The following is a 20091-nucleotide window of genomic DNA, read 5'->3' on the forward strand; positions in this document are numbered from 1 at the left end:
AAATTGATGGGGCGAACATCGGGGGCGAAACAATTTGTCCGACGTCCACCGAACGCGTCTTACGCGGCAATCTCGGAACAACTGCAAATTGAGCGTGCGCATCGTTAATCATGCGGCACGGAGATAATAAGCCAGCACGCGATTAAGTCTAGGGAGACAATCGCCAGGTCAAAGACTAATTATTTCTTTTATTTGCTCGGGAAACTCGACGATCAGATACTTTCCCCTCGCAGGATATTTCGGTGCGTTCGAGTTTTGAAAATTTGGGACAGTGAAACACCATTTTTTCGAGCTAGTCGTCGATTCGATATGCACGAGGTATTTACCAATGTTACGAGAACGAAAGCGATGTTTGAGCTGTGCTGGCACATCTCCTGTCCTCGGGACTAGAGACACAGTGGCACTAGTGGCACAGAACCGCCACCACAAAAGCTTTTCCTCGCGCGAAACTCGTGTCGCCACCTTCGCGACGATGATTTTTGCGAGTTCACTTTCACCGTGCAATTTGGCGAAATTTATCGTCCACGCATACGCCCACGCGCACGCCTACGTAAAAGTATATCGACGAAAGGCCGTGTAACGAATCGACCGATTGTTGTCTCCTTCCTCGAATATTGCGATCGAAGTTGATTAAACGCTTCTAGATTATATCCACGCCTGCCGTTGTTTTGTAAACGATAATATCCAGCTCGAACGAAACGGTTACGATTCAAAGTTTTGACGTTCGTTCGATGAGAAGCATTACGAATCGACGCGTTCCGTGGCGGAAATTATTCCGGTGATTAGTAGTTAAGATTTCTTTAATAAATAAACGTTGAATAGAAACAGAACGAAACAGGACAAGTTAATTACTCATGGTGATCGATGATGTAACGAGATATCGTGCGTTGTTAGATCGATCTTTAATCAAAAAATGTCCGATGGATAAGTCCAGCAAAAGCGAGTCGAGACTGTTAAGTAAATAAACTTTATAATTTTGTGTCTAGTAAAGCTTGCAAAGCACCAAAATGTTTAAAGTCGCTCGCTGAACTTTTTATCTACAGCTCTGTAGCGTGTGCGAAGTTTCGAAGTTTCTCAGCGGAGACAACACACGGGGACCACGGCAAGCACGCGATAGCGATATCACTTTCGTGATAGCATCCTTGAGCCGAGATCCCAGATTCCGTCTGGCAGACGACAAATGATACCGACGGAGGAAAAGCGATCTTGGAATCGCTGTCGCGAGCGGAATTCGCGTGTCCTTCGCGATCAGACGATCTCCTCTTTACGAGGAATTCACGGCGGACGTCTAAACAGAGATGATGTTCCGCTTCCGGACACGACAGCAACTTTCGAATCCTTGGGTTGAAAGGGGACCTTGATTCTACCATATTTCACGGCCACGTGCGTACCCGCGCTTGGTTGCATCGCATGTCTACAGTTCTATTACCAGGGACGCTTTCTGCACTGGTTTCGTAATTACTGTCGGTCCCGTAAGCATTCGTACCTTCTACGTTCATCGAAGAAGTTTGAATTAAAACACAGACGTCATGTTTCCAAGAAAATGTTGTTTCATTATAAATGATACGCGAGGCGTTCCAAGTCATTTCGACTATTTCGAACATTTCTGGACCGGACTATTTTTGACTTGGCTAAACATTTTTTATATTATAGTACCGTAGTATATACCCTCTCGTGAATTTTTGCAGATTTTGGTACCGAACCAAACGAAAAAGTTTACGAATACTTCGGATCGAATTTAAAACGACTTTTTAAGAGTGTTTGGAGCTAACGGAATCCTACGCTTGCTACCCAGAGAAACGCCACCGGATAGTCCCAGTGCGGAGTTATTCTTCAAATAAAACTGAGAATTCAACGATCTCTAATTGTCTTCGTATCGGTTGTCGATTTGTTCATCGGAGCTGGTCGAAGAAGGCGAATTAGACGGTAGTTACGATAATAAAAGTAAAGCTGCATACTTACAAGATAACCTAATACTTCTTTGTTAACGACGAGTAATCTCGATAAATACCTGTGACGAGAAATTTCTTTGGGAGGTAGCTGTGGAATTTGTCTACGCTATGCTCTCTCACGTGACTTACCTGTAACAGAAAGAAAAACTCAAGTTAGATACAAAATTCGACAATTTTGAACTACAGGTACTCTCAAAAAGCTGATATGATTTACCCGGTGCATGAGACCGAGTCCACGGTAATTATACAAATAAACGAATCCGAATTTCATTCACCGCCATACTCTCCAGGCTCTTCCGCGTACAAACAACCTTGCTCGTACGCCGCTTACCGATATAGCGGAGAAAAAGAAAAAAAAAAAAAAAAACATAATTGAAGGTTGAATAGAAACGAGTTCCCGTCGCGTCGATAGACAGCTGCTAATAATAGAAGCACCGAGCGTACGCGGACACTTATCTATTAGGCCTTGTTCTATTTCAATTCGTCGACGCAAGGTTCGCAGAGAGGAGCTTCGGTCGAGAGATTGGACAGCGAGCGACGGTCAGACGAGCGAGATAACGATTATCTCGCGTGGATAGTAATTTTACAGAAATGTTTATAGCGTCGCTGACCTGGCTTTTCCCGCGGTTTAGAGTCTAAACTTTAGACGACAGATAACTAGGTACACGCCAACTTGACGCGTTCGCGTCGGCGCTACTATTCGCGTTTCTCGCCATTGGGGAGGCACGGTGGTACACGCCGACCGATGGGATTTGCGTCTCGCGGTTCTTGGACGAGGCCCGCTGTCTGAACGCTGATCGACTTCGTGACACAGCTTGGAATCAAACGGCAATACGCGAAGGCAGTTTGATCAGCGAAGGGAAGTTGAAATATTAGTAGTAGCGGGCAGTCGAGCGTCAGCGTTTTACACGCAGCATCAGCTAACGAACGGATAGCACGAGACTCGCGCGTGCAACGCTGAAATCTTTAACGATAATGCAACTTTTCGGACCTTCGAGAACAATTCAATCTGAAATTCTAGCGAAATTACCAAAAAATCTTAATCTTACGAAAACACGAAAATTACACGAACGTTAGGAAGTAACACGGTAATCTTCAAATATTTAGACCTGCAGGTAACCACCTCGTCGAGGGAACGCTCCTTTTTAGTGTCGTCTAGACACTAGAAGCTCTTCCGGCTCAGCGACGGCTCGTGGACGTAATTTTGTTATCTTTTTTCTTCCTTTTTTTTTTTTTATTCTTGGTTCCTTTCGTCGGAGCCGTTCAATCTAGCGCGCCTAATGCGACGCGTAGCCACCCGTGCAACCGTTTTTCAGGGTTGTTACCCCCGATTGGAGGCGTACGTACGCGTGTTCAACGCTCGCAGTACGTCCGTGCGCATTTTCGACGCGTTTCATCCGCCCGCCACTTATCGTTAGCGCGTCCAATGCTTTCCTCGTGAACATCGTGTGTATCGGGTGAAAATGGCGGTAAAAGTGTTCCCATGGGATGACGACGAAGCCATAAATTCTACGGGTTTGCCTCGTTTGACCCTTGAGGCCATATTTGCAACGCAAGCGGCGTCTAAATTTGATTCTGGTGTGTACATGGTTCGTTTAAATGCCCGCGTAAAAAAGAAAAGAATGACAGCGCTGGAAAACAATCCGCGTTCGCCGATGGAAACACGTCCGACTTCGTCGTGCAACTTTCCAAACGGTGCGATCGTTCCATCGCGAAAGAAAAGAATGCAGCGTCCAGTAACCTTCGATTCGAGAGAGTCCACGCATCCTATTCGATATTCATCCAAGTCGCTGTACAGACCTATTAGACTGTTCCAAGTAACTCTCGGGACCGCGTCACGCTGCTTTATAACGCGAGATCGAGGGATTATGTAAGTTCGTCCATTAATGCAAATGCTACAATAAATACACATCGTGCTCGACATGTGGCTCGAACACCTGATTCGCCAATGGTGATCTCCTCGTGATAAGGGAACGCTCGTAGATATGGAAACGCTTCTACTTCGAATTGTAAACATCTTTTATTTGCAACCGAGCTTTGCGAGAATTGATAAGTTTCTAATTGCGGGCAGTCGATTAAAAACGGAGTCTGCGCCCTGTCGAACGTGCGTCATTCGAACATTCGCGAATCGTTCCTCTTTTCCATTCGATACAAGTTACAGTGTCTAAATTCCACCCCTATGGTCTCGTTGTACCGACTAATCGAACCCTGCGCTCGTTCGTTTCTTTTTAATCGTACTTTCCGGCACGTCGCTATCAAAACTTTTGTTTACAATTCCCCAACTCCGTATTGAAAATTTTCCAACGAACGTACGTGTGCGCGCGCGAATATCGATTAGCATGCATTTCTTCGGTTTATCGTTCGACCGCGATAAAGTACAGAGCCGTCGAATTCAGTGATATCTCGGGACGATTATCGACAAATTATTCGACACGCAGATGAACGATAATGCCTCCTTTTTTCCTCGTAAATAAAAAAAATTCCAATATCCCCAATTTTTTACGTTTCCACTTGTAATTCTAGTAGTAAATAATGAAATGCAAGGACAGAAGGCTGAAAAACGAGCGGGAAGAGGAAAGATGGATCGAGGAGATCCGAATCGGTCTCCGTGAGGTGTTCCGAACAGGTACAGGGCGGGGTTCGGAAGGAGAGCGACGCCAGATGCAGGAATACCGGCGAACAAACGTTGCGGTAGGACGAGAGAGGTTGCGGTAGGACCTTGAACCTGTTGCGCAAGGAGCCCAGGTTTAGTCCGGAGCCTCCAGCCTCCGCGGAAAAGTACATCGCGGATCATCGATACGTCTCGCGGTTATCTCGTTGGTTCTGGTTCTGGAGAGCCACCGAAACGGCTCGTGGACCGACCAGAAATAAGACAGAATAATATCTGGGGTCGAGGAGAAGGCATACGAGGTCCTTCCCAAAAATATACCTCTCTTGTATCTCGTGATACCGTAAGTACTAAGCTTCGACCATATAGGGACCTTGAAAAATGCCTCTGCCAAGCGACACTTATTAACACTGCACATTCAAAGTGCCGCCATTTCGTCAGTATTCAGTATTTTGCAAAAAAAAAAAAACTCTAAATCATTCTCCGCAGAATATGGTTTCGGTTAAAAATTTCTAAGTCTGTTCAGGGTTACGATATTAATCAGAAAACAATTGCCAATGAACGAAATACGGAGAAGTAGTCCTAGCATTACTTAGTGTCATGGAAAAGTCTCGAAAAAGAGAGAGAGAGAGAGAGAGAGAGAGAGAATTTCCTCGATTCAAGAAAGCTAAGCGTCGTGCGGCATTAAACGTTCTGTATCTACCGATCTAAAATGTGCACCGAAAGATTGCGACACGCGAGCGACGATGCACGACAACTTCATCTCTGCAACTAGTTGCAGTTTATTGCGCGCGTTGAACGTCGTTATACGCTTGGCGAGGACTCCGCTTCTCTTTTCCCTGGCTTTATTTACAATGTTGCCGCGGCGAATGACGCAACCGAGATAGCTGGTGGAAGGCAACGAAGATCGCAATGTCTTAGGTAGAGGACAACGGGATCACGAAACGAATGCGTCATCGATGCCACTTCGAGACGCGCAGTTCTCCAAGTGCTGCGCAGAAAAACACGCTCTTTCCCCGTTCGCGTCATTTCAGGGCTCACGGAACCATCCGGTTCTCGCGATTTTTATCCGTCAAAAAATCTCGATTCATTTTTCCGACGCCGCTGCGAGTATTAAAAAATTAGAAGAGAATTCGGAAGATTTCATTTATGTTTTCTCTTTGTTAGGTTATTTTTAGCGCTTTTTCAGTGCAGTCAAAAAGCCTGAAGTTCGTCGTTTTACAACTCAACTCCTTAAGCCGGCTGTCAACTGTAAACAACGACAAATTGCCATCGCCGAAGCAAAGCGTATTGGTTTTCGAGATTAAGGAACCGATCGATAACGCTCGCTATCGATTGCCGACGAATTCACCGCGATCGCTACACACTCGCGGCGGTACACAGTCGTTCGAAACGGCCAATACGATTAACATCGGCCGTCGAAACGATAAAGCATCGATCGCGCGCCGGATAGACGACTACTCTACCTTTAACGCATCGATATCGGGCCTTTCCATTATTAATTAAGACTACCGTCCGGTGTGCGCGCCGTGCGCGCGATAAAATTTCTGGACGTCTATCTGGCAAACTGTAAACAGTACTTTTGTTGTTGAAAGTGGCACCAATTGACGTGGGTAAGAGCCGTCGATACGTTATCGATGACCGTGCGAGTCATGGGGCTCTTATGAAACGCTCGATAGGACCTTCGTCAAATGAATTTTCAGAACTAGTCTCCGAAAGGTGACGAACTTCCGAAATATTTTATTTAAGATCAAGCACTCGGGTCTGCTTTCAAGTTCAACGTCGAGGTAACGATAACGTAGGCCTGCATGGTTTCGGTGTTTGGGAATTGGGAGTGGTTTCCCACGTAGTTCCGTACCATGAACCCGAATCCGACGTCGTGATTCGGAGATGAGTAACGTTAAATCGCGAGAAAATGAACAAAAATTATATTCGATTGAAAAAAACGTTTTTTTTTTTTTTAAATTGATAATTTTTTGTTGGTTCGGTACAAAAGTCAGAAAAAATTTAGAAAAAGGTATCTAGTATCCAAAAGTGGTCGAAATGACTCGGAATATCCCGTATACATAGATACAGTCACCTGTATCTTCGTAAACCGAAGAAGAGAGAAACGAATAATCGAGTGGTTCCAAAACGAAGTTTGAAATACGCGGGTGAAATTCACCGACTTGAAAGTTATCGTTACGATGTTTGCCGACGGTATTCTGCGGCTAATCTCTCACCCTTGAAACGAACACATTGTAAGCCTGTGCAACAGTGGGAATTATCTAATAAATCAAACATTGCAGCGACGGTGTTATCGTCGACGCCGTCAAGTGCACTGCGATTCTAAACAGCTCCGTAATGCCTCGAGCAATAACAATCCGTTACAAAGCCAGCACAATGTATCGTCCAAGACGTTATCTACAAACGAACTTTAATCCCTAATTGACAGTGCTGGAAAAGATCAATAATTGCAACCACTTACGATGCGTACAATACACGCGATTTGCACAATATTGACAAACCATTAAACAGCTCTACGGCCATTAGAAGTTAGTACAAAGTTCCACGAGGTGTGGAAAGTCAAGTGATAGCGTTGACGCGAGAAAAAATACTACTACGCCAATTACGGATTCGAAGATTCCTTATTGCACGTCGAACAAGAGATAAAGTTCACGGGTGAGCCTGCTTGTTGACGACAGTCGTCGATTGCAACAATATTTGCCGATGCAACGAAAGGAAGGGAGGAGGGAGGGCTTCTTATCGAAATAAAAATGTCGAATAACGAATGAAAGACGAGGCAACTTCTTGCCGTTACTTGGTCGATAGAAATTACGTTATAAATCATACAGTGGGCCTAGCAAATATTTGCATACGCGGTTTTTTCCAAGATACCTGTACAAAAAAGTAATGCATCGATGTAATATATTCTAGTGCATCATTATGCGAACGTCTTTAAAAGAACTGCCGGCGCAAATACTTTTCGAATCACCACTGTATATTCACGACCTGCTCGATATCGTTTCCAGAAGTTCTATCGTTACGTAAACAAAGAGTTTGCTCGATTTACCCGGCTCGCAAAGGTCAGATATTATTTCTATTATTTTTTTTTTTCTGCCACGAAAGCCTCGAAAAGAAAACGAGCGGGTTTCGCGTGATCCCTCGTCACCGATCGCGGTGGAAATTGCTTTCGAATCTTTCGAACGATCATTTTCACCGACCTTACCGACGCTCGACGACGTTCTCACGTTTCTGTTGGTTGTTTATCTGTCCACGACCGTGCGAGAATGCATAGGTGGTGATCCGCGCCGACTAAAATAGTACGTGATGGCATTCGGCAAATGTTTACGCGTTAAATCGTATTCAAAGAATACTTGCACGAAACCGCCCAATTGCTACAAGTTGATAAAAATAAAACACGAAGCGGGAAGCATCGCCGTTCGTTCGGGCAACGATAATGCCGCGGCTTCGCGGAAGCTATCGCAGGCCGAGCGGCGACGACGACACGTATCGTTCGCCAACAATTTTAATATGAAATCGGCTATTCCATTTTTAAGCGAAAGACAGCGAAGATAGGAAAGTTGAAGGGGTCGATCGACGGGGTGTGGATCTTCGAGGGGATTGCGAAACTCCGGAGGGGGGCAAAGGCACAATTTTCTTCGCTTCTCTCGCCCCTGAATCTTTTGTAAATTCTGACAAGTTAATAAAGATAGTAAAATTAACGGTTGAAAATTTAAGAGAAATACTGACGGAACGTCCTGGCCGAATATAAAAAGCAATATCAGCCCGCGCGACGGTACAAAGGTCCGTTGTTAATTAAAATCAAACGTGGGAAATCTCTATCGATGGACGTTTAACATTTACTGGCTGGGCTCGCTCTGGAGTTTCAATAATAATCCAGCTGGAAGGTATTCCGTCAATTTGAACACCCGACACAGCTCGGATCGAGATCTCGCTCTGCTCCTGTTCCAGGAATCAACTCACATATCGTCGCACAGGTGCATTTAATTAAAATGTACCTAGTCAAAGGCGTGCTAATCACGTTGCATACGGTTGTCGAACAAAAGCTTAATCAACACGTACGACGAGTGCTCATTACGAACGCGATGTGTATTTGTTTGAAAAACGGAGTTGCTGCGAGCAGTGTTCGTGAAACGCGTAGATTTTCTCTGCGAAACGGCTTCGTTACGAAAATTATATGAAACTACGAAGACAAACGAGATGTTTCTATATTATTTCTCCAAAAGGTGGGGATAGCGAGTTTCTTATATCGAGACAATACTGTATTCCTATATAATAACCGTCTGCAACTAAATTATGTTCAAGTGTGCTCCATCCTCAGTGAATTAGGAAGCGTTAGGGCTCGAGTCATAAAAGACTCGCTATCTCGAACTGGTGTGCCGTTGTTCGCTACCAAGAACTGGCCTGTTAACAATAAACCAGGTAACAGTCTATCAACTAACGATACCATGTTTCAAAAGGGGTCTGCGCTCACAATGTCTGATAGTCGCTCAAAGGAACAGGTGCAAACCGGTGTTACGTAAATAAGAAAACATTGTTGCTATTAACGCCGGACCAGACATACGTATTCTTTGAGCTATTAGCGCAGTCGATGTTGCAACTTTTCAATAAGACAACATTTTATCTCGTTCGGAAGAAGAGCTGCGCGAATATCGTTGGCAAGAAATATCTCCATTTTTTTTCGGAATCCATTGTCGGCGGAGGAATAATCGAACCTTCACCTTAACACCTAACTTTGTTGACCTGCGAGAGTATCAGCGTGATTCTCACAAGGACAGCTTTTGCAAGCAAAAGCAAGGTGCAACTAATTCCGAGCACTGCTTTAGGGGGTCGTTTCGTCCCCTAAATATGAAAATGGGCCGATATAAAGAAATACGTACATCTTATTTTTCGGCCCTTTAAAACATATCCAAAAATCAAAACAATCGGAGTCGGAAGTCTAAAAAGCTTTCCTTGTCAATGGCGCGTATGAATGAATCATTAATAAGCGTAGACAGATGCCGGTAGGCGCACAGCGATCGTGGCATGAATTTTAACTAAGAGTACTTTGTATCGTGACGCGATTACAAGAGAACGCGGTCGGACATCGTACGTTTTCCAGCAAGAAAAAAATTAAATACTCTAGGAACAAAACAACCAAATCTATAACCAAATACGTTGGCTACAGTGAAGAGCATAAATGTTCCAATAACTACAGACTTTTAAAAGTGCATGTCATTTTGCAATTTTAATTATACGAAATCCGTGGCTGTTGGTAGAGTTACGCTCTCCATTGTACGTCGGGATTTTGCATTCAGCTTTAACAGTGGGTTGAACATTTTTAATTAAATTGCGCAACGTACACAGCCACGGATCGACTTTATTTTCCCCTACAGGCGCGGGAGAAATTAAAAACGAACGCTGCATTTGCACGAAGGAGAGCGAGAGAGAGGGAGAGCAAGCGAGACGTAACGAATATTTTTAGTCCAACGTTTCAAATTCATTTGCTTTCACGAAAACAGTGCTTCTCCCAGGCAACGATAATCCTCGCTTATAATAGCGCAGAGTAATTTGTTAGACGTCCCGAAAAAAAACGAGATATGCCACATAACTAAATCCAGTTCTCTATCAACGCACGATCGATTGAATCGGCACCCAATCCTGTCGAATTCGTTGGCTCCTGCGATAAACGAGAATTTTATGCCACGTCGAACGCCGCAACATAACGAGAATGTCGAAATTCGAATCCTTCGAAAACAAAAAAATCAATGAAATCCTGAACGGTGGCTATGTTCGTGCCACGGAACCTAAAATTGCGACCTCGCAACAACTTTTCACCGTGGAGAATGAAATTAACAGAGAGTAGGAAAAACGCGTGCACACATCGTTAATCGGAGAAATTAATTTGGTTTTCCAGCTGACTGACGTCAATTGTAATTTTACTTTTGCCCAGCAAAATGGCGAACAGGCCGACGGGGTTATGCAACGTGGTTCAAAAGGAATCCACGAGAGAGGAAAAACAACCAGTCACCAGACTGTCTAGCGGGTCGTGCTCGTCTCGGAACTACGTTATAAAATACCAGAAACGACCGGGCCAACGCGGCGAACGTCTGCGACACGCGAAACAACCGTGCGCGAAAAAAAAAAAAAAAACAAGCGAGCAAGGACGACAGGCCAATCAAATCGTGATCGTGTGTGTGTTTTGATTCAACGACGGCAATCGCTTCGTTCGGCCACGAGTCGTAACAGTTATTCCTCGATTGCAAGAAACCCCGTGATTTCCCGTGAAATAAATAAAGAATAAAGCATGAAAATTACGCGAGGAAAGTAATCGATCGCGTAACCGATCCGGAATTCGATCGATTTGACTCTAGCGTCGATACCGAACTCCGGGGTCCGACCGTTTTCTAAAGGAACGATGTTGGAGATTGTTTTCGAAGTAAACCGTCGAAGTAGCGTATCCATGTTTAAAAGGCCAAAAAAAAAAAAAAAAAAAAAAAATGAAAAAGGAATCGTCGTTTAAATGACTTGTTTAAATTACTGTCTAAGGTAATCAGAAAACGACAACACCTGATTACGGTAATTGCCACTGTATAAGTAGAGTTCAGAAGTCGTTATTAGAATAAATCGATAATTGCTTGTAAATAGTATTTTGCGTTCGTAATTGAAGTAATTAAACGAAGCACCTAGTTAACTTTTTTTATGCTATCTAGTAGCTTTTCATACTTAGATCACAAAAATGGAAGAACAGATTCTCGTTGGTGGCGGACTACATTACGTACCATTTAGTTTCGATTCACCTTTAAAATCTACGAGTGGCACGAGTAAATTCGAATCTGGTAAACAATGGCCGAAGAAGACCGGGAAATATTCACCGAAATATTTGATATTCCCAAAACACGTAAACCTCGGTGCATTTTTCATTTACCTCTGGTACTCGTTGATTACTTCGACCATTAAAACGCGTCGCTTCGGTTTCATCCCAAGTGAACGTTCTCCACTCCAACACGCGGGTCGAGTTGTACGTAACTCTTTTCTCCGTACACGTCGAGCTTCGTGCTCTTCCGACTCGCCGGACGAGTCCCAATTCGCGAAAAACATTAAAACGACGCAGACGTACCCTTTGCTCTTTCCCGTTCAACTGGCTAGAAGCCTCTCGAGAATATGTAAACGAAATCTTCGCGTTTCAGGCGAGGAGCCATCGTTAACGATACCAGACGATCCTTTTAAAGGTCGACGCGGTAAATTAAATTTCTCATTCGAACTTGCGTCATTGAGAACTTGCAGGTGAGTTGACAAGTTCACGCCGGCGCTGCTATTTCTATATCTGATAGGCACGCGAGTGTGAGCCACCGGTGGTACACGCCGACGCGAATCTGTTAAAATAGACGTGGAGACAGAAGCATCCAAGACAAAAGGATACAGATGTGTTCAAAGCGAAAGGACATAGTTACGCAAGGTGGTAGAGGTACGGGTACTCGAAGCAAAAAGGCACAGGAAGAAGCAAGCGCGTAGAAGCAAGGTGCAGCTAGAAATGCTGCGACGAAATCTTACTTCGGAGGCATACTTTGGCCAAGAAACACAAAACTAAAACAGTGAGCTTGAAATAATAAATGAACAGAGAAGGCGAGAACGAAACAGGGACGTTTTCTACGAAGTACAGGTTAGGGAGGAGTTGAATTATCCCTGACTCGCTCGTTCCGATGGAGCACTCTGTCAGCAAATACGATTCGAATTTTAACAGCGGCAGCGTTACTTCCTTGCTTGGATAACATTGGAAAATTTATTATCGAAAATAACGCGAAACGTTGGACTTGGAATTTCAAGCAAATTGATTAGTAAATTCTACAAAAACGCGCACGAATTACGTATATGACTCTAAAGCAAAGGAACGCAAACTAAATGACGGTCCGAGTAGCGAAAAATGCTCATCCTCGAATCGAGTGTTACGTTTCGTAATTATTCCATTATTAAATTCCAAGAGTTGCCGGTATTATCGTTTCATTTGAGGGTCGCGTCGAGTGTTTACACCTCCGCTTCTGTGTTTGCGATCTCGTAGAATCAAGAACGCTCCTGCAACTCGAGCAGAGCTACCACGGGTAGAATCGATGATAGCCTCGTGCGTCAAGAGCGGTGCATCGAGCAAAATTCCAAGAAACACTCTACGCTGTTCTACGCAATTCTACCGCTCCGCTCGTATAAGCTGGCGACTTTCGTGCATCACGTGCGAGATCCACGTGAACGCGTTCCGTAGAGTCGTACGTTTTTGTCGTTCTACAAAGTCACGTCCGATAAATAAACGGACTGAATGTTTGCTACTGATACCGCAACCGCTACCTATCGAACGCGTTATCCGTCCTCGATAGAGAGAATTGTAGCTGCATTTCGAGCGCGTTCAAGAGACGTGGGGCCGATTTGACTCAGCGTCTCTTAAACAGGTTTTCCGGTCTTTATGGACCGCAATCATACGTTACCTATCTTAATATTTATTGGTTTATCTGGGAGTCTATTTGTAAACATTCTACAGGTTGGATGAGGATTTTCTGTTATTTTCGTTTACTGTTTCTGCGGCTAGAGGATTTTCTACGTCACTGTATATTAACTCAGAGCGATATTAAAACTTCTGTACGCTTAGTTTTCTCGAAATACACAAGCCTATCGATTCGTTCTGTTTCTAATTCTTTCTCGATCGATCAGTGAAACCTCTAATCCGGTCGACTTGCTTCCGAATAGAGTCTAGAATGTCTAGATCGTTCCCGGGCACGGTAAACTCTCCGAGGACAGTTGGTACACGTAAGTGATAAATATAATGTCAACTGCTGCGTTCGACTAGCGGCTATAAAATATTATAGGTTCCAAGGTTGAAGGAATATCGTGACCTTTGCAGTCCCTGTGTCACGAGCCACGCGCTCCGTGCACCGTTCTCTCTTGCATTAATTTTGATACCGGTCGACTGACCGTAACACCATTCGAAAGGAAACGAAGCACGACGGAGAGGATCAACGAATGTTGATCGCCTCCCGGGGAAGAATATCGAACCGAACAGCGTTCGAGTTATCAACGATCTACTAACCCAGTTACCAACTAACTATTCCTTCATTTTCGATCCAATAAACGCAACTTTTCAGCTGTGTAAAAGGCTTAGAACATAAAAAAAAAAAAAAAATACAACAAAATTACTTTTTGAACAATTTTTTGAAAATAAAATGTAAGCGATTTCGAACAGTTCTGTGCAAACAGAATTGAATTGAAAAAAATTGTTTTTTTTTTTTTCATTTTTTTTTTAATGTTCCAAACCCCTTTAAGGAATTGCTAAATAGTCGTTGCAGATGGATGATTTTGTAATCCAGATTACTGCTTTAAAACCGCGATTGTTACGCGTTGATAGCGAGATTACATCAGAAATCAAAAATGGAGATAGCGGGTATGTGACGTTAGGCTCGGACGTTATTGGCTAAGAACTAAGAGAGCGTAGATGGTTTCAATGAAAATTTCGAAACAACGTTCGAAGATTTTCCTGGGCGAACGACATCCGCGTGCACCTTTGAACCTACTCCGTTTCCAAAGTTCTAAAATTATACGACGCGCGATCGAATCCCGGTTAGATCGAGTCCGATGCACACTCGGAAATATGAATCAATCCGATGACTATGTACCATTCGAACGATTCGATCGCAGATAAAAAAAAAAAAAAAAAAAAGTTATCTAAACTCGTCAAATAATATCGGACGATCTATCAGTTCCCGTAAACGTGTTCCAGCTCGTAACACAGCGATAACCTCGCTGTACAATTGAAAAGATTCGAAAATATTTCACGCCTTGGAAAATATATTCCCGGTGCTGATATTTGTTCAGATATTTGAGAATGTAACTCTCTGGCGAGTAGTCTCTGAAACCGTCCATTATCATCTCGATTTTCTGCGGCATCGATAGAAAATACAAAAGGAGTGGGCTGCTTCCAGCGAAACGTTCTCGTCCTCCACCTACTTCTTTTTATTATTATACGCTTTTCTTTAAATCACACGGATCCTACGAGTCGATCCACATTTTAAATCCCTAGCATTTCGAGAATAGACCACGCCAAGACTGAAATTTTCCATATAGAACGAACCATGTAACATCGAGCAAATGATTAAAATTCGATGCGCTTCAGAACCACGTAAAAGTGAGTCGTTGAAAATATAAACAAAAGTTGAGTCAATGTCGGGCATCTACGACTCGAATGTATGTATATATAAATTGACATCCACAACGATGACTGCAATTCGTTCCTGTTACATTTTCAGTGTTCTATCGGTCACGCTATACGTTTCGTTTCAGCGATTGTGTTCGTTTCAGCAAGCGTTCGGTCTCCGTTCGTGTCACTGTCAATTCACCGATTTACTCGGAATTGATAACGCAATCGACTTTGTATAGCATATTAAAGCGGCCCGAAGTTATCGACTTTTATCAATAAAATTATCCGTATCAGCGCCGAATTTGTTTGAAAACCTCGAAGAGCACTCGAAAATTATACCGTGTATTTTAAATCGACTGCAAACACGTCGCGCTATCGGGAAGTAAATTTTTAATTGCCGAGTCAATTTGACAATTCGATACTTTATATTGGTAATATCGTATATTAAAGTAGTATACATGACCTCTCCATTCAAGGACTTTCAACATTTTTGGGACACCCTGTATATTAAATTACCAGCTGTGCCCCACGTGGAATACTATTCTTATTCTATACTAAAAATGTAACGTTTTATATATAGATTATATTCAATATTCATCACGTATATTTTTCGCACGTTTTCCACATTACCATAACCACATAAAAGCCGCGGTCAACTCGTTATCCTCGCTAGTCGCAGCGAGAATAACGCCAGACAATCGTTAACATTCACGCCTAAATCCGAGCCACGCTTTCCTATCCCCCTATTTATTTTTTTTTTTTTTTCAATATACCGTTCAAATTAACACACGCAACGAAACCGTTTCACCCCATTTGTCGAGTTTTCGCTCGAGTGATTAAAGTCGAACCCCAATTAGACGCGTACCCGTCCGCGTCGACGCATCCTCGAACCTTTATCTCTTAATAGAACAACGAGTCTGACCTTGGACCAGGCAAATCCATGGCGGTGGATCGATGATGATCATGATGATGATGATAATGCGTCCGTTCGACCGTCCCGATGATCCCCGGATGCAGGCTCTGCTGCTGAGGATGCAGGTACACTTGTTCCTGTTGCTTCATCCACATTTTGATTTGTTTTTCTCTCAAATACGACTCATTTAACGAAACCACTTCGTTTCAACCAAGGACGAACCGGTGAACCCACTGACGTCCCAATTTCTCGGTACGATCGTAGTCGAAGAGGTTCGCGCGCGATAGATCATCACTGGATGTCATACTGGACCCCAAGTCGCGCTTGGACGATTCGCCACGAAACCACGACCGTTGGAATAAATCGTCCGGCACCCAACTGGACGAACAACAGACCAATACGCGAACGTCTGTATCCGGGACGACGTCTACACGCTCCAACCGCGGCGCTGGCCCTCAGCGTCGTTCGCCATATTGGTGAACCGCGCGAAAACGTCGACGAACGGCGTTTGACATCGTGGCCCGCAACCGTCTGCCCCCTTATCGCCCGGACAACTTCGAGGCTTGTTTGCTGCGCGAATTAAAATTAGCCAGGTCGCTGGTTAATCTTGCTCGTTCGATCGTTTCTCCGCAGACAGATAAAAGAAACGTCTCTCTATCTCTAGCGCCAACGACAGGAACAGACGTTTGCCGAAAACAGCAACTGGAGGGGAGGAACACGGAGGAACGGAGAGCAAGGGACACTTCACTTTTCGTCGTTTCTGTTCGAACGCGCACTCGGTCAAAAATCCTTCGAACGTTCAACGAGTTTCTCGTGAACAAAGAACGATCGGAGAAAGGTGAATTTCCTCAAGTCACCTCGACAAGTACGAAAACACCGTGTCCGCTGAAACCACGGTAATTGAACGAAGGTAGAGTTCCAATAGCGTTACAGTCCTCGTTTTCGACTCCGACGCAAGACTCGCTATTCGCGCATCGAGTGTACACGCGCTTCCAAAACGCCCATAGGCGTCCACCGCCCACAGGCAACGACGATCAACAGGTTAACAACCTCTTTCGCGAGCGAAACACCGATCTTCCGTCACGATCCGCGAAATGTCACGTACGTTGAAGGTTTGTTTCGGGCCGGCGACGGATCGCTGACCTTGACATCGTGATCGCGAGAGGGCATCGATCGACGGACCTTTTATCTCGAGCTTGCGTCCGGTCGATGCGATCCAAGCCCCGCGGCACGGGATGCACAACGACGGTTCCTCCTCTTCGGCGTTCCGTTACATGGTGCGCGGGACGCGATAAAACCGGGATTCGGAGTCGCGACGTTTGTTCGACGAGTCTCTGGCCTTGACACACTGTCCCAAATGTCTCTCGGAACGGTGAATATACCCGTGGACTGTGCGTTCCACTGTCACGGGTGATAGTTTCTATCGGGCCGTCCGAGCCGATCGCGAGATTCCGCGATCAAACTTCGGCTTCGCGCCCGTTCCGAGATTATCCGCTATTTTTACGATGGACAAACGCGGATCCAGTTTCGCGCGAGTTAAAAACGGCACTCGGGACTTTGGCGATACCGAGTCGAGCACGCACGTCACGGTACACTTTACGGGTAACTTCCGATCGTGCGTAATTAACGGGTGGAAAGCGTATATACCGAGCGTTCGTCGCGCGAGTATCGGTTTTTCGCGAATAAAGGAGAAACGCACGGCGAAAGGGAGCTCGACGATGAACGAGACGCGTCGCGCGCGACAGTCGAATGCGAACTGCCGGTGGAACGCTACCCCCACTTTTCGCGACAATCAGCGTTTCCCCTGCCGCCGGGACGACCAATCGTCGCTCCCCTCGCCCTCGCCCAATGCTATCCGCGCTCGGACTGCGCAGCATGATAACAACACAGTTTTAGGCGGATCCCTTGTGTGAGGCTGCTTTCGACTCGAACGATAAGACACAAATTTTTTCGTGCGTACGCGGCTCCGCTCCGCTCGACGGACTCATGGCGCGAGAATTCTAGCGCGTTCGCGGGAATGTGCCCGCGAGTTTCGTTCCCGGTGTTCCGCAGTGATCTTTTGGAATTAGTGAGCGACCAGGGGTTATTTGGGGGGGGCCCGAGGTTGGTGCAAACTTCGAATTTTTAGTCTAGAGCTGCGCTTCTTGAACTACGGGTCGCGAAATTTTAATGTGAAATAATATTTCACGAGAAGCTTATTACTAATTTTGTTTAAAAGAAAATGTTTCTCACCCGCATGAGATCGTCGTTTCCGGCGCAGAAGTCGAAGACGACGCGCTAGCGTCATCGTCGTCCAAGTCATCCTTCATCTTTTCTATTTTTCCTGAAACGTAACAAAGACAACGGTATTATTATCCCACAATTCGTATACGTTCGCAGAAGCTATTTCTGTTACTCTGTGATTTCTTTTTTTTTTTTCTCTTTGTAAACATTTTGCTGTACACGCGTGAAATGACAAAAAAAAAAATAGAAAAAAAAAAGACGACTATAGATCTCTTTATACGACCCACTCCACGTTCGACAAGATTTAAAAAATGTTTGCATCGAGATTCGCAATGCATCGGTCGCGTTGAAAGTTATTCGTCGGAGTCCCGAAGTGATTGGAGAGGTTCGGCACCGCCGAGAAATGATTTCCATACATACATTCTTCTCTGCTGATCAATTCTATGAATATTTTATGTAAAGATATTTCGTCTTTTTGTTAGTATCAACGCGCGCACGTATAGCGACGGGCGAATAATCGAATTCACGCGGAACGTGCATCTTCGGCATAAAAAAAAAAAAAAAAATCTGCCAAGATACGCTCGAGTGTCTCGAGAATCGAGCGAATTTATTATGTTACATATAAAATTCAGAAAGATCAGGTGTAGAGAATTACTCCTCGATCAACTGTAATCAATATCCATAATTTTGGCCAGCCCAGAATTAGATAATTTCGTAGTCGACCTCTGACCACGAACGGTGGCACCATACTCGATCCACCGGAAACGTGTTTTCGTTATGCATAACGCAGTCACCGGGTACCGATGGAGTTGCATCGAACCGAACAATGTTCATCGATGCATCGCGATCGGAATAATTCGAGCTGTAATCACGGATGAAACGCGTCGGCCGATTGCTTATTCTCTCGAATAACAACAGCGATTCGAAACAATCAGCCGACGCGACGTTGCGCAGGATCAGGGGTGCTTTTGTTCGCAATCGCGGTATTTCGTTACACGGGTGAACTGCTGGATTAGCACAGTAGCCGCGCGCTACCCCGTACGTGTGTGGACACGATTTTTCGTTTCGTGTCCACGTTATCCGATCACTTTCCTGCCCTAACGCGCGCCATTGTAATCCCCGCTTCCGAGTGACGATGTTTACACTGGATTCTGAACGACAGACTCATCCCCTTGGCGGTTTCAAGCGGGAATTTCCGCTACGAATTCGCTCTGCCATTACGCTCTGCGAAATCGCTACTAAAAAATCTTGCATCTGTTAATGGTATCATCATTCTGTAAAAAGTGAATGAAAATCCCTATTAATTGGGTAATTCTCGTAGACCCGCGGGGCGTCTCGAAACGCGGTGCCGTGTTCCGGTGAACGCGCTGAACCTGCCTTGCGCCGGCCCTGAGAAAGTGGTCCTCCAAGTGGAGTCAAACAAAAGTTCCAATCAACTCCGTATGGATTTGCGACGAATTCGAGCCTCGAACAACATTTGCATTCGTTAAAGATAACGGGGGCGCGATATCGTTGGGAAGATAAAGAAAACATACTCGAACCGTACAGAAAGAACGACAAAACGGTTTCGTGGCGGTTCGCGGACAGATATCCGATAAAGTATTCCGATACCCCGGTATCGAAGAGGTGACATCGACTGCGAGGTCCGATCTTATTGAACGGAACAACAAGGGTTCACGATATCGGGGGGCCACTCGACGCGCAACCATACGGACCCCTGCCGCGTGTGTACGTTCGCATAGGTGGACACGACTGTATCTAGAAGCTGGCGTCAGGTAGGTCTGTGTTGATACACAGGGTCGTCGACATCGCTCTACTATCGTTCGGTAAGCGCTGCGTGTGCGCTATAAGACGGAGCTGATAAGCCGCTGAGAGGTAACCTACGTGCGATGCACTCGGTTCCAGCGGTTTCCAGCACAGATGAACACTTTGCGCGATCACCGAGTCTCTATTTCGAACCAATGACAAAGATGGCCGTTGTTGCCGGCCGGCTAAACTCTTTTCTTTGGGGTTCGTCGATTAATCGATAACGTTTAGCGAGCATGGAGACGTGGAAATGAATTGAAAGACCGCCCATTCTATCGTTTAGAGAAACGATGGTTTCTGCTGGTAGCTCCAGCCGAGAAATAGATCGAACGACCCTCTTAACGAACGTTGTCGATATCCAAGGCTCTATCGTACCTAGAAAAGACGCAGCAGTGTTCAACGACGAGTACAGTAAAGATTGGGCAAGTGC

At 45.0% G+C, this 20091-nt stretch overlaps 1 protein-coding gene across 3 annotated transcripts in view; it reads right to left on the reverse strand.

Annotated features, from left to right (window-relative positions):
- The window catches only part of LOC128895180 (neuronal PAS domain-containing protein 2-like), a 52755-nt gene that overhangs the window by 23800 nt on the left and 8864 nt on the right, over nucleotides 1-20091 (reverse strand). For 2 of the 3 annotated variants that reach the window (XM_054157531.1, XM_054157530.1), the window contains exon 1: nucleotides 15642-16786. In XM_054157531.1, the coding sequence (XP_054013506.1) occupies nucleotides 15642-15787 (146 nt within the window). In that variant the 5' untranslated portion in view covers nucleotides 15788-16786. Of the gene's footprint in view, nucleotides 1-15641; nucleotides 16787-17864; nucleotides 17956-20091 lie in introns of those variants that run through there. The other variant, XM_054157532.1, reaches the window with a different exon arrangement.

This window comes from Hylaeus anthracinus, unplaced genomic scaffold (assembly GCF_026225885.1).
Source record: "Hylaeus anthracinus isolate JK02 unplaced genomic scaffold, UHH_iyHylAnth1.0_haploid 4, whole genome shotgun sequence".
NCBI classification, from domain to species: Eukaryota; Metazoa; Arthropoda; class Insecta; order Hymenoptera; family Colletidae; genus Hylaeus; species Hylaeus anthracinus.